The sequence below is a fragment of the Condylura cristata genome, unplaced genomic scaffold, assembly GCF_000260355.1.
Source record: "Condylura cristata isolate star-nosed mole 26May11 unplaced genomic scaffold, ConCri1.0 scaffold00045, whole genome shotgun sequence".
Classification (NCBI taxonomy): Eukaryota; Metazoa; Chordata; class Mammalia; order Eulipotyphla; family Talpidae; genus Condylura; species Condylura cristata.
The window spans coordinates 450351-466713 of NW_004567146.1; the positions used below are offsets into that span (position 1 = coordinate 450351).

Consider the following 16363-nt stretch of genomic DNA (forward strand, 5'->3'; position numbering starts at 1 on the left):
TTGATTTGTTGATAGGAAAATCAGGATTTGTGAAGATAAAATTAACTAAAACTTGGAAATTGTTTTTAAAATTCTGTTTGTATCATCCCCAGTGTGGTCCAGCGCCTCTCCTTAGCTGAAAAGCCCACAAAGAATGCAGCCAGATGGCTGCATATGAACTCAGGTCTGGCGTGGCGTGTCAGCAGGCGGGTTCACTTTGATGCTCCATGGCCCCAGGGAGTTGGCCGACTGCAGCTCCTATCCGATCTTAGGGGCTCTGGTGGCCTGGTTTGGCCCCCGGGCTGCTATTTAAACTGGTGGTTGTACAGTGGTCATCAGATGTAACAGGGGACCGTTCTTGTGTGTTTATTATGATGACCAACAGATAAAATCCAAGTGTTCCGAGATGGACTTAGAGAATCTCAAAGGTGAGGTTTATGGTCAGGTGATAGGGGGCAAAGAAAAAATCCCAGCTTGTAGTTTGTGGAAACCTTTGGATGTATCCTCCAGCCATGGACATCACCTCCCATGAGATCTGGCCTCCCAGCCTGATTACTGGGGCTGGAACAACAGAGTGAAGAGCCACCTACCCAAGAAGTCCCATTTGTTCTAGAGTTATTTTGTGATCCCTTGTCTTCCTGCTTTAGTCTTTAAAACTGGTGGTTTGGGGACTCCCAGGTGGCCTAGGGGCTAAGTCTCACTGCTGTCATGACTAAGGTCTGAGTTAACCCCCACCTAGGGGGGTGACCCACATGGCACAGCAGACCTCTCCTGTCTTATCCCCCTTCAGCAGTGCATTTCAGTTAATCTGACTGTCTCTGGTGAATCCTCTCGCATCCTGCCCATCCCACACCTCCAGCCTACACCCCAGTTGTTCCACACACACACACATACAAACCTCTCAAAAGTGGTGGTTTGATTTCAGATACAAGGAGCCCACAAAGTGGTAAAAGGAATGAACAAGTAAGAACACTGATGTTCTGGGCCCAAATGTGTGACTTTGGGAAAATCAACCAACCCTCCTGGGTCCTCAGCTATGAAAGATCAAGATAGATTAATCAATCAGGTTCCTTCTAGACCCTTGGCATGGTTCCTGCTTGTGGGCCTGCCTAACACGAAGACCTACTAAACATTTCACACACTTTTGACAAAAAAAATTATCGTAATTCTAAAAAGTTGCAAAGGAAGTATATTTTAGTGTATTGTATATACTGACATTTAAAAAATAAAGCTTATTTATGTCACTCTTTTAAAAATATACCCATGCAATCTAAACACTACAGTGATTGGATACTTAGTTATCCATTTTAAAAATGGGATGAGCTCTTAATAGGCAAATATTATATTTCCATTTCCCCCCTACATTAGGCTAAAAACATTTATCTGAATGTTTTTATGATTAAAAGTCTTTTAGGATGCAAAAAAAAGTCTATCATTTGAAATTTAGTTTTAATACATGTTCTGAGATCTTAAGGCCCTAAAAATTAAATATTTTTTTCTGCTGGGTTGAATTTTCATTATAATTGTTAGTAGTAGAAAATGTATTATAGCAAACATTTCACATATCTTGATAATAGCAAACTAAAATTATATTGAGAATTTATCTCTTAATGAAAAGAATGGATGCCCTAATGGATGAATGAGGCTTTGAAGATACTAGTAACATCAATTTGTCTCTAACTTTGGCATGCTGTATTTGAAGGTAATACAGGTTCTACATAAGATGGTGGCATCTCTGGCATGTGTGCCACACTATTTGGTGTGGCAGTTCACATATAGTGGATCAGTTGGAGGAAGAGATAGCATGGAAGTATGAATCATGACAATTTACTCTACTTTTAAGTGATATTAGAAATAATACTTAAAAAATTGAAGCACCTTTGTATAATAGACAATTTCTTTTTTTTTTTTTTTAAGATTTATTTATTTATTTGTACAGAACTGGGGTACAGGCCAGAGATGCGGAGGGCGAGAGGCTTCACCAGAGACAGAGTGGGGAACAGAACAGGCAGATTGAGGAAGTACACTGCTGAGGGGAGCAGCGGGCGGGTCAGGAGAGGTCTGCCACACCATGTGGTCACCTCCGGGGCAGGCGGGAATCGAACTCATGCGGAAGTGGCTTAAGCTTCTTTGTGCTGTGCTTTAACCCGCTGCGCCACCAGGGAGGGCCGACAATTTATTCTTTTAAAACTACCTATTTTGCTGCAAAACAGATACCTCCACTTTTACCACCAACAGCTTTTTGAGAACTTTTGGAGTATGTATTCCTGTCTGAAAATGACCTTAGAGAAATGAAATGAGGTGGGAACAGCTACACTAGTACCCACAAACTTGCCTGGGGCATGTTGTTTAACCTTACACAGCTCCATTCCCTCACCAGTAGCAAGGGCAGCTGTGAGTGTGGCTGAGGCCCTGAGTGTGAAAAGCTCAGGTAGAAATTGGCATCCTCTGGCTCCAAGCTGCTTCTCTCACAGATGGGACCAGCTCCGGGGCTCTCCCAGAGCACAGCTGACTAGGGTGTTCTGGACTCTTACCTCAAATGTGCTTATCTTTTGCTATTTAATTTCCACTTGCTGGGAAGTCTGTGAGGTTGTGAGGGAGTGCCTGTTGCAAAGCTCAGTTAATAAGTGTTTTTGGTATTTCCCTTCATCTTGAGGTATCAAAGCTGTGGCGTCTCCCACAAAGGAGCATATCTGAAGGCTTTGTTCAAAATATTTTCTTGAAGTGAGAGGATAAAAAACCTCAGAGAGGAAAAGAGTGAGGCAGAGACAGACACTGAGCCAGGTTCCCACAGAGAGTTTATTGAGGGAGCCAAAGCCAGCGAGAGGACAGAGTCCTACTTCCACATCCCTCCTTGAAGTGCTGGGCCTTTGCATGACAGAACACTGGATAGGGAGGACCTGCCCCTCTGGGGCCACATGGAACCTCCCACACCACCGCCTGTCTGGCCCCAAAGACCCAGACATGAGAGAGAAGACATAATCCGCACCCAAAGGGTGCTAAGGGCACACCATCCCACCCTCCCCTAAAGGGCTAGAGCTCTAGCCATCAGGGCACTGGAAGAAAGGTCAGTCTCATCCTCAACATGAAGGCCTGAGCAATGGGCCTGGCTGACAGCTCAGGTCAGGTCTGGGCCTCCATATCTATTCTAGGAGATAACACTTAACAACCAAGCATGATTAAAAACATTCAGGACAGTTCTGCTGGTGTAGGTTACACCCCCAGATAATGGCAGTCCTGCCAGACGCTGGTCAGAAATAGAGACCCAAGCCAATTGGGTATGAGCATGTGAAGAGACCATTCTGTGGGGAGAAACTTCCAGGGCCCATGTAGGGCCCTGAAGCCTGGGGCTTCTGTTTCTCCCCAATCATTGTCTATGATTCCCCTGGAATCCCCCTGAAGAGAGAAAGGTGGGAGGGACAGACGCTCACCATTATACTTGGCTAGAGGTCAGACCTACTGGGGTGAGGAAAAGGCTGTAGAGGGGTGGGACACCGGGGCAGGATTGCTGGGGTGTTCCTCAGACTCTGGCATGTCGTCCTGGAAGTACTCAGCCTGGCGGTACTGCCACAGACGCAGGTTCCCATCCCACTACAGGGTAGAAGGTAAGAAGTCAGGGGACACTAAGCCCTCCCAGGGCTAACCAACCCTTGGGGGCACCCTCCACAGCCCTTGCAACCTCACCGAACTGCTGACAATCTTCTCCTCGAATGGGTGCCAGCTGACATCTCGCACGCAGGCCTTGTGGCTGGTCAGCTTCTTTACAATGTGGCCCGTGAGGAGGTCATACACTGTTCAGGAAAGCCCGAGTGGAGGGGGATGCCGGAACCCTCCAGACCCCCTCCCCTCTTCCTGAGCAATACCACTTACTTGCCTCTCAGGCAACCTCCCACCCCAAGGAGCAAAGCCCACACCAGAAGACTGCACTTCTTTCTCTGCCTCAAGTTGAAGGTATGGCCTGGCAGAGCCCTTAGCTACATTTCACAAGGTCTACAGCTGAAAAAATGTAATGTGGCTTTAAGGCTTTTAGCTGCAATTTTCTAAAAAGCCCATAAGATGTGGAAGGTACCCCAAAACTACAGGCTGTCTCTACAGACATGTGAACCTCTGTTTTATAATTGGATGGGGTGTGTCTTTTCTCTTTCTGCACGGGTGTCCTTCTGAGTGCCGCTCTTGGGACGGTCATGTCTCGGGTACCTTCATCTGTAGACTCGTTAGGTTCCTTTCTGTGCATTCCTCCTGTGGCTGTGTGTCCTTTACTACTTGCCGCTGTCTTTCTGTGTCATTTTTTGGGTCTCTGTTCCCTCCTACTTTTCATCTGCATTCTTCCCTTGACAGGGTAGGAAGCAGAACCGAGTGTATTTTCGGCAATCTATTATATTTACTGACTAGAAGTCTGTGTTCCTTTTCTTAATTTAAAATGCTGATGAATAGAGTATTTTCTAGTCCTCTGTTTAAACCTCCCCTGCTTCAAGCTAAATTAAATTTCACTTGTCGTCCTTGCTGGGTTTTTTAAGGTGTCTACTGGTAGTTCCAGTTGGAAGGCCAGAGAAACACTGCTGTCCTTCCTGAGGCCCCTGTTCTGACCCAGTCCTTACCGACCACTTTGCCAGTGGAGCATCCACTGTAGATGAACTGCTGGCCGGTGCTGTGGGTGGGGGAGAATCGGCAGCGGATGAGGGTGTGCAGCACCCCATGGCCCCGGTAGGTCATCAAAGAGCTGTCCCCTGGGAGCTTCAGCTTCCGCCAGGCTGGCAGAGAGGTAGGGCAGCTTAGGTTAGAGAGTCTGCAGAGACGGATACTCTGGCACAACCAGCTTTCTGATCATAGAGTGATGGCTCCTGCCTCTCCTGCTCTACCCCTAGCCACCTAGTGAGTTGACAGTCACCAGTGTGACTCTGCAGGTTCTTAAAATATTTAAAACTTCTGTATTTGTTGGTTCTAAGTTACCCCCAGGCTCCAACCCTGGGAACCCGTGGCTCAGTTAACCAGAGTTAATGCCTGGCAAGGGGAAGTGGGGGCAGGCTCTAGGACTCACCCCGGCTAGAGCCACACCCACTGTGCCCGCACCAGACCTTTCAGGGATTAAGTATTTTAACTTCCACCCCTGACTCTTAATTCTCCAGCTAGCAAGTTCTACCTTCCAGTCTCACCTTTTTTGGGTACCTGCTGCCAGCGGTAGTCCCAGTTCTGCTGTGTGGCAGCCTGGCGTGAGGCTTCCATGCCTTCCCGGCTGGAAAAGCGCCGGATATCCCAGAGCTTGATGGTCTGATCTTTGGAGTTGGAGATGAGATACCGGGCGTCTCCCTGTGAACCGCCAGATGAGCAGTGAAGTATCCGTGCTCGTAATGTTGGTGTCTGTCAGTCCAGCTTCCCTCTTTCAGTGGAGTGGTAAGAACTCCAGTCCTTTGACTTTGCTTGCCCCTTTCTTCCTTCAGATGGGCTCACCATCCGTTCTGTGCCACAGATCCTTTCCTAGCTACATTTCCCCTTCCTCGCCCCAGCACAACGGGCCTCCTAGCCTTATCCTTGAATGGCTTGTCTTGCTTTTCTTATACAGAAAATGGTTCCCTGCTCCTTGAAGACAGGTGGGTAAAGATGGATCTCAGGGCTCCTGGCTTAAGCCCCTTCCCTAAACTGCAGCTCTTGTAAACCTTGGAACTTGGCCAGTTCCCACACTAGCCCACTTTGACGCTCTCCTGGACAACTGGAATCTTAGCAGCCTGACTGCGCAGCCTCATCTCCCTGCCCACCTTGCTGTCAATGAAGGTGATGCCATCCTGGTGTCCAGCCAGTGCTCCCACAGGCTTGGGGTCATCCTCTCGCATGGTGCGTCGATCCCACACTTTGCAGATGGCATCGTCACCCCCAGAGAACAGAATTTGGGAGCTTACGTCAGCAAAAGCCACTGCATTCACATCATCCTCATGGGATTCAATCTAGAGGAGAAGGAGGCCACGATACATAGGACCCCTTTCTATGTCTTTTAATAGGCCATGGACTGAGATAGAGGCTCTAAGTCTGAGGAAAATACCTGAAGGGTGCGCCGATTCTGTTCTCGATCAAAGACATACAAGCAGCCATCATTGGCCCTGAAAGGGAGGGATAGAGAGTGCCCTAAAGCCAGGATGGAGAGGACCGAATGATGTGCGCATTGGACCGTCCCTGTAGAGAAGCCCTGCTGAGGGGCAAGCTCTTGTCTCTTTCTCAGGAATGGAGAGAGCCCTGCAAACACTCACCCTCCTAGCACTTCTCGTCCATCTGAGGAAACTGCAATGGAAAAAACAGCAAAGCGACGCTCATCTGGCCTGGAAAGAGAAAGATGGAGATGGGTTAAGGAGACTCCCCTTCAACTTTTGTTCATGTGCAAGGAACCTAATGAGGACTGAAAGGTGTACTTCCCAGGGGAAAAGAAGTCCTGCCAACCCACACCAGAATGTAGATCACCTCAGTCAAATAAAATCCTGCAACCATCTATTTTACCCTGGTCCTCCGGCAGACAGGATAGATGGTTCCCTCCCAGGAACCAGTGTACAGAGAGACTTGTAAGCAGTATACTTTTCCCTCTAAGCAGGAGTTCCAGTTCAAGAGGTTTACTCCTGGAGAGCCTTCCTTGAGAAGTTTCTGGTGAGTCTGATAAGGGAGGGAAGCCAGTACCTTAGATCCAGGGCAGTGTGTGTGTCTCCCTCCCCGTAGATGTTGCAGATATGAACTAAGAGAAGCAAAAGAAACAGGACTCTTTTAGGGCTGGGAAAGGAGGGTGGCAGGGAAAATAGGGAGATGGGCAAGGAGTGTTCTTCCTGGGAGGTGTGGAGTCTGGGTTCAGAGACAGGTTTTTGGAGACGTAAGGCCTGGGCGATGACACAGTGGAAGTCTGGAGCATACTCACTGTAATCAGACCAGCTGGAGTAGAGGAAGTGGTGCCCATCAGGGGTGAAGGCCACATCCAGGACACTCCAGCCTACATCTCGGGCCTTGATGCTCTTGAACTTATGAAAGCGTCCATACCGGCAGTCATATAGGCGGATTGTCTGGTCTGCGTGAGCGGGTATCAGAATTATGGAACACCCTCCAGGAAGCCTCCCTAGATCAGACCTATGTATCTGTGGAATCTTCCCTTGACCATGGGAAATGTGTTCTGGCTAAGCATCCTAAACCCAGGTCTGAGCTCCCTGGGTTTGGGGCTCTTAGCATCAGTCAGGGGGCACTTCCTTGTTCCAGGGTAGTGTGCAGGACCAGGGTCTGGTACCTTGACAAGCAGACATGAAGATATGACCGTCTTTGCTGTAGATGCCACAGAAGGCCTTCTGAGAGTAGGTATCAGTGAAGCCCAAATCATTGGGCAAGAAGCTGGGAAAGCAGATGGAAAGTGAGGGTGAGGGAAGCTCAGGATGAGGCATGTTCCAGTCAGCAAAATCCTGACAACTGGATGCCAGTACAAAAGCATTCTCTTCCTTTTTGGCCTTGCATATAATTTCCTCTCTTTCATAATTCCATTATTTTCTCAAATGTCTAGACTTTTCCACTTTCTTTACTCTCAAAAGCTTCCCCCCCATTTACCCTAACCTTAATATTCCTGAGGATCCTTTGACAGTTATCCCTTCCAGGTTCAGGGAATAAGACATATGTGGCCCTTAGAGTCTCCCCACTGAGCCCCATACTCACTGAGACATCACTCGAGACCGTTCTCCAAGGGAGAAACTTCCCTGGTGACAGAGGCCCCGTTCTCTCTAAAGAAAAGGTTTGGGAGATATTGGTAGCAGAAACAAAGGACCTTTCAGTCATAGTAGGAGCCTCCCCCTACCTTAAGACATTGTGTTTGCAACAGAAACAGATACTACACACAGCATCATGTCCCACCGAATTCCGATGTAAGCTGCTTAATTTTCCAGCTCCAGCACTTGAAGCTCCCGGGGAAAGTTTACTTCCCTTTTCCCTGGGGTTGGTAAGCAGCCTACTTTCACAGGTCTGCTGCTGGGCTTGCTGGAGGTGGAGAGCCTACCTGGTACAGCATTCGAGGAAAGCTGTGCTCCCGGGCTGCCCGTCTAAGCCCCAGCCGCCCAGTGGCCAATTCCACTTGAGTCTTGATCTCATTGCATTCCAGTTCCTGGGTGTCAGGGGTTGCATCCACTGTAAGGACCAATAAGACGTTTCATCTCAGGTCTTTCAGCTCTAAGGACAGCTAGCAGAACTATGCCTAAGCCCACCCAAACATGGCTGAATAGACTGGGGCTGCCCAGGTCAGGCTCTGCTTTCAGTTTCATCTATTGTTATTTGCCAAAATTAGAAAAAGGTTTTCTAATGAAAGTCTTCTAGTTAGGGTCGCCACCTGCATTTCCTCTTACCAGGAGGGTTGTATCGGTCCCCAAGGCGACCGTCCCAGGCACTGTCATGCTCTTCCTCTGAGTCCGAGAGGGCCTGGATGAGTTGTAAATTTGCTGCACCTCCTCCCTGCACCAATCTCACTTGGCCTCTGTGGAGAAACCCCCAATGATAAAGGGGGAGCCCCTTCCCCCCACCAACCAAATTCAGATTCAACAGCTAGCTAGCTCTTAGACTACATGATACTTAAGTCCTCATAGTGTCCCAATTTTGAGGTTTGAAATTGACCAGACCTTGGCTTTTATTTTCAGTCTCCTCTAAGTCTCAGAGGGAAATTCTCACTCTTGGGGCAGTAGTGAAACCTAACATTCCATGGAGGTTGACAGGCTTATGGAGTTGATTTCCTAGACAGCTAAAAATTCTGAGTACATTTCTCTCTGAACCACTCTGCCTGAGGAGTGTAGCACAGAACCTGGTGTCTGAGAGGATAAAGTCTGCCTTTTCCCCAAGGAGCCAGGGACAAGGAACAAAGCTAGTTATGCCCCTTCCCAGTCAATTCCTGGTGGTCACTTCCTCAAAGTATTCTTTCCTCAAGAACAGGATTATAGTTAGGTTACTTTAAACTTGTTTTTCAAGTAAATCCACATGGCCTTGTATCACATGTCGAGAACTTTCCTGAGGTCCACCACCCACTCTTCACCCTTCATCTCACTCTTTTCTCACCTGGAAAACAGCCCCAATTGCTTTTTACTTACTTGAAAAATAGGCTACATTGGTCTAGTCATAGCTAGAGAGGCTCTGCTGAGCAGGCTCCTCAAACAAGAGCCGGTCATCTTGGGGACCCTCCGGTTAAGAACCGCTCCTAACGGGACTGGAGCTGAGTGCCAGGAGTGCCCACCAAGGAAGACTGTTCTGTTCAAACAGGGCAGCTGTCCAGGGCTAATCCCATTCTCTATCCTCCGTGACTTCCCTGCCTGCAGTCAGGATCAAGGGATTGTGGTGGCGCCTGGTGGGGTCACACCACGGGGTAAGTTACCTGCGGAGGAGATAGGCCAGTACCTGGGCCAGATCCACATCTTCATCCTCCTCTTCCTCTTCCTCACTCCGACGCAGGCCAGCCCCTCTTCGGGGCAAGCCCTCAGAGGGGTCTCTGGACCCAGATCCTGCACTACTGCTGTTCCGCGATCCCATCTTCTGGTTACAGCATCCTTAGGTCCTGTGCAGGGACTCCTCCTGTCACCTCCTTGGGTTTGGTGAAAGCAAAGTCTGCTCTAGAAATACCGGGGTCTCCAGAGACTGGGCAGTAGCTATTTCTAGGAGGACCCTTCCTAGGGACTGAGCTCCCTTCTTTTTAGCCTGTGACAACTCCCAGGGCTTCGGGAACATTAACCTTTTCCAAGTCTGTGACGCGAAAACAGCGGTGTGAAGCCAGGGCGCTACCCTAGTTCACCGAGGAGACTCCTTTGAAGAGGAATTTCTCAGTTTTCTACCTCAAACTCACCTATCAAAGTCCCTCCGGGTGGGGGGGGTAGATCCCAGGTAACCTCTGTGGCCGACCAATCACAACCCCTCGCGGAAGAAAGCGCCTCATTAGCTTATCTCATTACACCAATCAGGAACCTTAGAACTCCGAGACCCCCGACGCCCCCCTTACCGACCAATCAGAGCGTTCCTTTGCGAAAGCCGGCAGCAACGAAAACCAATGAGGTTATAACTTGGGTCTAACACCCCCCTCCTTCCACGCCTCACGCCCACGTGGTGTGCCGGGGGTGTGTACGTCAAGGGGGGGGGGAGGCCGGGGGACGCCGAGAAGCACCTCCCACTGAAGTCAGCAGTTACCGCCCCGCGCGAGACCACCCACCAGCCAGGAGCGTTCGCAGGACCTGCAGTGGCGAGAGGCCTTGTTTATACCGCCTGCAGCTGCAGCCTCTGCCAAACGTTCCTTCGTCACGGGCCTCCTTCGTCACGCACCTCCCGGCTTCCCCGCCGGCAACCTGCAGACGTCACGCAAACGCCCCTGGAGGCCCCGCCCCCTTGGCCAGCTAACTGGACAGCTGAGCACGGTGATTGACAGGTGGGCGGGAGAAAGTCAGCGAAGTACTTGAGGGGAGGAGAAACAGCTCGCCGGAGGAGGGCGTTCGCTCTGGGTTGGGAGGAGTAGGTGGGGGACCTGCTGCTTCCTGAATCAGTGACAACAAAACTAGACTACAGATGAGGGGCCGGGTTTACAAAAGAAGTTGGAGCGGTGTTTTAGGAAGAGATACAATTTGCTCTCGGCCTGAAGTTTATGTAGCTTCGTGCTTTCTGGATCATCTCTAAGGGCCTCCCCTCCACCCCTTCCTCCTCACCCGACTACAGCCTCAGACTTTGCGGGTTGCAGCGTACCCGGCCTAGCTCTGTGGCGAGCGTCCCAGATGGGGCCCCAGGCTTCCGCACCCTTCATTCCGGATTTAACTTCCGGAAGCCTTCCTGTGGGAGACCGCCCCTTTCTAGTTCGCCTCTCAGACGCTTTGGCACTTTTTAGATGACCCCTGGCTTCGCCCCGCGGTCTTTGCAGACGATCCCTAATACAGCGACGGCTCTCCGAGGGCCCTTCCGGTTTCGTCAGTTCCGCTCTTAGAGGCGTTAGCCCACCAGACCTGAAGTCTTTTGGGGGGGGTAGGGCCGGGCGGGGCGGGGGCTCTCTTCCCTGGGCAGCGGGTCTAGGGGTCGCACATGCGTCGCCTCCCCCCTTCTCCAATGGGTTTATGAGTAACTCGCAGAGCACAAGGATCCTCACCCAGGCTGGCGGGGAAGATGGTGTGGGTTGAGTAACCGCAGCCTGCCTCTGGGTCCAAGCTGCACCTAGCGCCCGTGGCTCTTACACGTGCTGCGGCGTGTCCCCCGCTTTGTTCCTCTGGGCCCTACTGGAGCTAATTTGCTAGGCGGGCGAGGGTGTGGTCAGTCCTTCAGGTGACGCCTCCTGCCCCTCTGGACCTCTAGGCCTGAGAGTACCGTTTCTTGGCCGGCTCCCAGAGGGCGTGCCATGTGTGCAGGGCTGTGCTTAGAAGGGCCCCTGCCTAGGTTTAAAATTGGCCGCTTTCACCGCCGTGAAATTCTTGATAAATTTTGAGCCAGTGTCCCCTCTCCCACTGCCACGCCCCACGGCTTCATCTTGCTCTGGGTTCTACAGTCTTAAGTAACTATCTGCTGGTCACACATCTGCTGTTGACAGGTTGCATTGTAATGTTGAGAATTTCGGATTCTGCAGTTTCGGGGCTGTCTATCCTGAACATTTTGGAGTCATTTAAAATACAAAGTCATTCCCTCTCTGCTCTTTAAATTCGTCAAGTCTTAGGTATTCATCTCCCCTACCCCACTCACACCCTAACTGTTCAGTCTGACAGATTTTTCAATTGATTAGTTGAGGTGGCTCTCAACCATCACACGAAGCCAATTTTCTTTACCTCATGCCACTCCCAGTTGATCTGCTGGAGATTTTCTTCTCTTGTATTTAATCTTTAAAGAACCTGCAAGAGGGTAACTTACTGTTTCAAATTCAGGCTTCCAAGCCTGGCTGTTTTTGTACGAACTTCAGTTTTTGTTGTTTTTGACAAGCTCATAAATATGTCGATTGTTTCCACCCCAGGAAAATTTACACGGGGGAAACTCTTGTCTCTATAGTTGTAGTCAGACCCTGATCCAGTGGTAACACTGCAAGGATTCTAGCCGGCATTAAGTCGCTAAATCTAGCAGAAGGATTACTGATAATAGTAAAACACTGGAAACAAAATAGATTCAAAATATATCACAGTATTGTACTGGCCGGTTAACTAAACTATGGTTCATTCGGTAGACACAGATATATCAGGTATCCATTAAAATGTTCTAGACTTCTATTTTTATACCATAGGGAATTGCACAAGTTACATTGCTAGGCTTTAGTTTTTTATTGTGGTAACAAGTTATGGTGGATGTAGAAGCATTATGGTTTTAATTTTGCGTATGAAAGTCTAAAAGTACCCACTCATTGTGTCATCTAACAAATAAAATGGAACTTGCATGAACTAAGGTTCAAAGGTTTGACATAAACAAAGCATTATGATTAATACAATTTGAGCATATGAGTTCCCCAAATAAAACACTTCCGTTAAACTCATTTCCTTAATAGTGCGTTTTTGGGCTACCTTTTCCCTCTTAGCTGCTGCTTAGCACAATTCCATTTTGAACTAGAATAAAATCTAAGTTTGGGCCCTTGAAATATGGAACTTATACATCTTGAATAACTTGTATAACTTGAATAAAACATTTAAAAGTTATGGTGTTTTAAAAACCAGATTTGTGGCCAAAATGAGTCTTAAAAATCAAAGAATATAGGATTTCATCCATTTCATCTACAACTGGATGAACACAATTATGTCACTTGTTCTTATATTTTCAAAGTATATATGAGTATTCATAGTATTCCTGTCTTAGGGAAATGGCATTCTTTAAAAAATGGCACTTCTTTACTAAGAATTATATTACATCATTTTAATGAACTCTGTGGGCCTACTCACAGTTTTGAAATTTGGCAGGTTGCTTGGCGACAATTTGTAAAGCACTTTTATTTGGACAAACTGTGTTTCCCATCTAAGCTTAAAGCCACAGAGAAGTTTTCTTTCTACCTTTAGCACCCATTTTAGTGCTGGTTCTGGTTCGTTGCTGTGTACAAATGTCAACTAGTTGACTTCCTGTCTGACTTGCCTTGGGATGTTTCCTGCTCATTGCCATCTCCACTAGGGGGCGGTCTGGACTAAAGAGGAGAGAAAGCAAATTTTCCATGTTCTGGCTAACCCTATCTTCCCTCTTCCTCAGCTTCCTTTAGGTGAATGCACAGAGCTCCTAGGACACGTGTACAGCTCCAGGCAATAAAAGGGAAAGTTCTGTCTTCAGAAGTAACTGTTGACATTTATTTATATAATATCATCTTGTAATAGTGTCTGTGTAGAAGGAAATGAGGAAGTACATTAATTTACCTAGGACTTAAAATGCGTTGACTATAAAGCAATTGAGTAGTTAGGGATTTATTTTTTTTTGTTGTTGTTTTAAAGATTTTTATTTATGCATACAGAAATGGGGTACAGGCCAGAGGTGCAGAGGTGGTGAGAAGATTCACCAGAGACACAATGGGGAGCAGAACAGGCAGATCAACAAAGTACACTGCTGAGGGAAGCAGTGGATGAGCCAGGAGAGGTCTGCCATGCCAGTGGGTCACCTCCAGGGCCAGGGATCAACTCGCAGTGAAGCAGCTGAGGCTAGCTTGCAGTGCTGTGTCCTTAACCTGTTGCGCCACCAGGTAGGGCCCAGTTAGGGATTTCTAATTCTTTCATGTTCTGTGTCTTTGAGATCCAAAGTTTTTGTGGGGGAAAGGAGCTACAGATGTGGCACAGATTTTAAAAACCCTTTAGATTTGAGTTTGAATAGAATATATCAGTATGAACTCATGATAAATTTTATTCCTATCCCTATCCACCGAAAAGGTTTAGAAAACAATGGCCTAACCAACAGCAGTGAACACTCTTAACACTAAAATGTGTCCTTAAAATACTGTTTCTCACTAAAAAGAAACAAAATCTTGGAGACATGGCTAGTTCCAGTTTCTAGGGCAGGAAATGAACATAATGAGTGTGGAACAATTTACCATACCATATAGCAGAGAGACCAACAAACACTCTCAGGGTAAGGTCACAGAGTCACAGAAACCAAGCATTCATAGCCAAAGATGGGACAATTTGAGTGTCAATAAGGATTATTTAACAAACATTAAGTATGTTTAAATTCATAAGTTCATAATGGTGGTGGTTGTGTGTGTATATATATATAATTAATTGGTTACCTTTTTGAAGGATCATAGGAAACTAAACCAATTTATACTGAATATGGTAAATAAAGGAAAAGAATCAGTTTTCTTGGTCCTCAAATTATACCTTAGTGTAATGAAATGAAAATAAACGATAAGAGTACACCTTTGTAAAAGTATTCCAACTATTATTAACAGTTAAAATACCCCTGTTCTGGGCCTTTCCTGGTGGCACAACAGGTTAGAGTGCAACACTGTGAGGCTGTCCGCAGTCACTCCAGCATGAGTTCGATCCCTGGCCATAGAGCTGACCCACATGGCATAGCAGACCTCTACTGTCTTATCTCCCTTCAGCAGTATATTTCAGTAAATCCACCTGTTCTGCACCCTTCTCTGTCTGTGATGAATCCTCTCATCCCTGCATCTCTGGCCTGTACCCCAGTTCATATGTGCATAAATAAATAAAAATCTTTTTTAAAAAATATGCCTGTTTTGAAATCCCTAGTGAATTGATGAGTCTATAGACGGAAAATCTAGACCAAGATTCTTCAATGGTTAAAGTGAATAAAAAGGAGTCAAGAGCCTGACGATTGAGAGACTTAAAAGACATGAAATTTCAAGAAATGAGCAAAGATCGCACATGTACACACAAGCAACTTCACCAAAAAAGAAGGAAATGATTACTACGTACTACATCATCCATTTATTCCAGGGAGGAGGGAATATAATGAAGATCAAGAACATGGTGGGGATGAGAATGGTATTTTGGATGTCTGGCAAAGTTCTACTTATTTTTCTGAGTGATGGTTTCAAAGGTATTCATTTTATAATAGCTTATTAAGCTAAACCTTTTATTGTATGGTTTTCTGTGTGTTTTAAAATAAAAGAATTAAAATGTATTAACTATCTGGAGCTCCTGCTTCAGTAGGACTTGCAGCCCAATTTTATTCAAGGTGATAAAATCATTTTTGGACATAAATACCTTCATATTGCTGTGCATTAAGACATCAGAAAGGCACCTAGAACCACAGTCCCCTGCTTCTCTCTCCTGGAGGGACTTATTTCCAAATCAGTTTCCTTTTTCCCTAAATTTTATTTACCTTGCTCATTTTTCTCTTAAACTACAGAGTCAGGCCCTCCCTGGTGGCGCAGCAGGTTAAAACACAGCACTAAGAAGCTAAAGCTTCAGCATGACTTCTATCCCCACCCCAGAGGTGATCCACATGGAGCAGCAGACCTCTCCTGACCCACCTGCTGCTCCCCTCAGCAGTGTACTTCATCAGTCGGCCTGTTCTGCTCCCCACTCTGTCTCTGGTGAATCCTCTCACCCACCCCGCACCTCTGGCTTGTATGCACAAATAAATATATATATAAAAAAAATCTAGAGAGCAACATATAGTATAGACTTACATTATCTATACTATACTCTATGTTATATTTACTATATAATGTATAGTTAATATAGAGTGGAAAGGTAAGGCCAGCCAGCATCTATTAAATGGCTCCTCAATACCAGGCATAGTTCTGCATGCCTTACCCAGTGACTCTCTTAACCCTCTAACAGCTCTGTGAGGTGTAGGCATATCCCCTTTTACAGGTGAAGAAACTGAGAAGGCAGCCCTGGTCTCACTCTGCTGTGTGACCAAGCATTTGTGTTAAGCTGCCTCTAGTCATATTGCTTCAGTGAATCGCAGGCTATGTATTAAGCTGTGGGTTTGGCCATAAGTATTTTTAGATGCAATGGACTCCACGGCTAGTTGTGCTCTAATATCATCTGCTCTGACCTTTAGGTTCTTTTCCATTCTTACAGTGTCTGGTTAATGACAATTTTTATGAGAACATTTGTTGTTTCCTCCTTTAGTGTCTGTCTCTGGGGGGATTCCCAGTAACTATTTTTATTTGTTGAAGTTTGTTCTTATTTTCTGGGTAGACTCCCATCTTCCTACCTGCTTATATATTCACCCAGCCTGATCCAGATCATAGGTGAAGCTATGTTCAACTGCTGTCTCTTATTAATGGAGGACAGTAGTTCTCTGTTTTCCCTCTAAAAAGTTGATTGCAGATTTGAGGTCTTGACCTTGCTACTTAAATTATGGCCTCTGGACCAGCAGCATTACCTAGAAGTTTCTTTAAAAAAAAAAAAAAAGATTTATTTATTATTTATGTATACAGAACTGAGGTACAGGCCAGAGTTGCAGGGGCAGTGAGAGGATTCACCAGAGACAGAGCAGGGAGCGGAAC

At 46.9% G+C, this 16363-nt stretch overlaps 1 protein-coding gene across 9 annotated transcripts; it reads right to left on the reverse strand.

The window, feature by feature from the left end:
• Positions 1-2759: 2759 nt before the first annotated feature.
• On the reverse strand, positions 2760-10395 carry DCAF11 (DDB1 and CUL4 associated factor 11). 9 transcript variants are annotated; one of them, XM_012734088.1, is made up of 16 exons: positions 10163-10314; positions 9803-9870; positions 9338-9544; positions 8325-8452; positions 7982-8109; positions 7645-7709; positions 7229-7329; positions 6869-7015; positions 6637-6691; positions 6219-6287; positions 6014-6071; positions 5733-5918; positions 5133-5286; positions 4578-4730; positions 3664-3770; positions 2760-3570 (listed from the first exon to the last, which is right to left on the reverse strand). In XM_012734088.1, the coding sequence occupies exons 3-16, from the start codon at positions 9490-9492 to the stop codon at positions 3436-3438; spliced, it is 1641 nt and encodes a 546-aa protein (XP_012589542.1). In that variant the 5' UTR covers positions 9493-9544; positions 9803-9870; positions 10163-10314; the 3' UTR covers positions 2760-3435. The 9 variants fall into 9 exon arrangements, with proteins under 9 accessions (XP_012589542.1, XP_012589540.1, XP_012589547.1 ...); XM_012734086.1 differs by lacking the exon at positions 9803-9870 and having other exon boundaries at positions 10163-10395; XM_012734093.1 differs by lacking the exon at positions 9803-9870 and having other exon boundaries at positions 9338-9517; positions 10185-10314.
• Positions 10396-16363: the final 5968 nt, after the last annotated feature.

Excerpts from the sequence above, each read along its gene's own strand:
- DCAF11 (XM_012734086.1), bottom strand. The coding sequence starts at position 9,492 with ATGGGATCGCGGAACAGCAGTAGTGCAGGATCTGGGTCCAGAGACCCC. Across the intron at positions 7,330-7,644 it reads CGGTCTCGAGTGATGTCTCA|CTTCTTGCCCAATGATTTGG; the intron begins GTGAGTATGGGG and ends CTGCTTTCCCAG. Across the intron at positions 6,072-6,218 it reads GGACGAGAAGTGCTAGGAGG|GGCCAATGATGGCTGCTTGT; the intron begins GTGAGTGTTTGC and ends CCTCCCTTTCAG.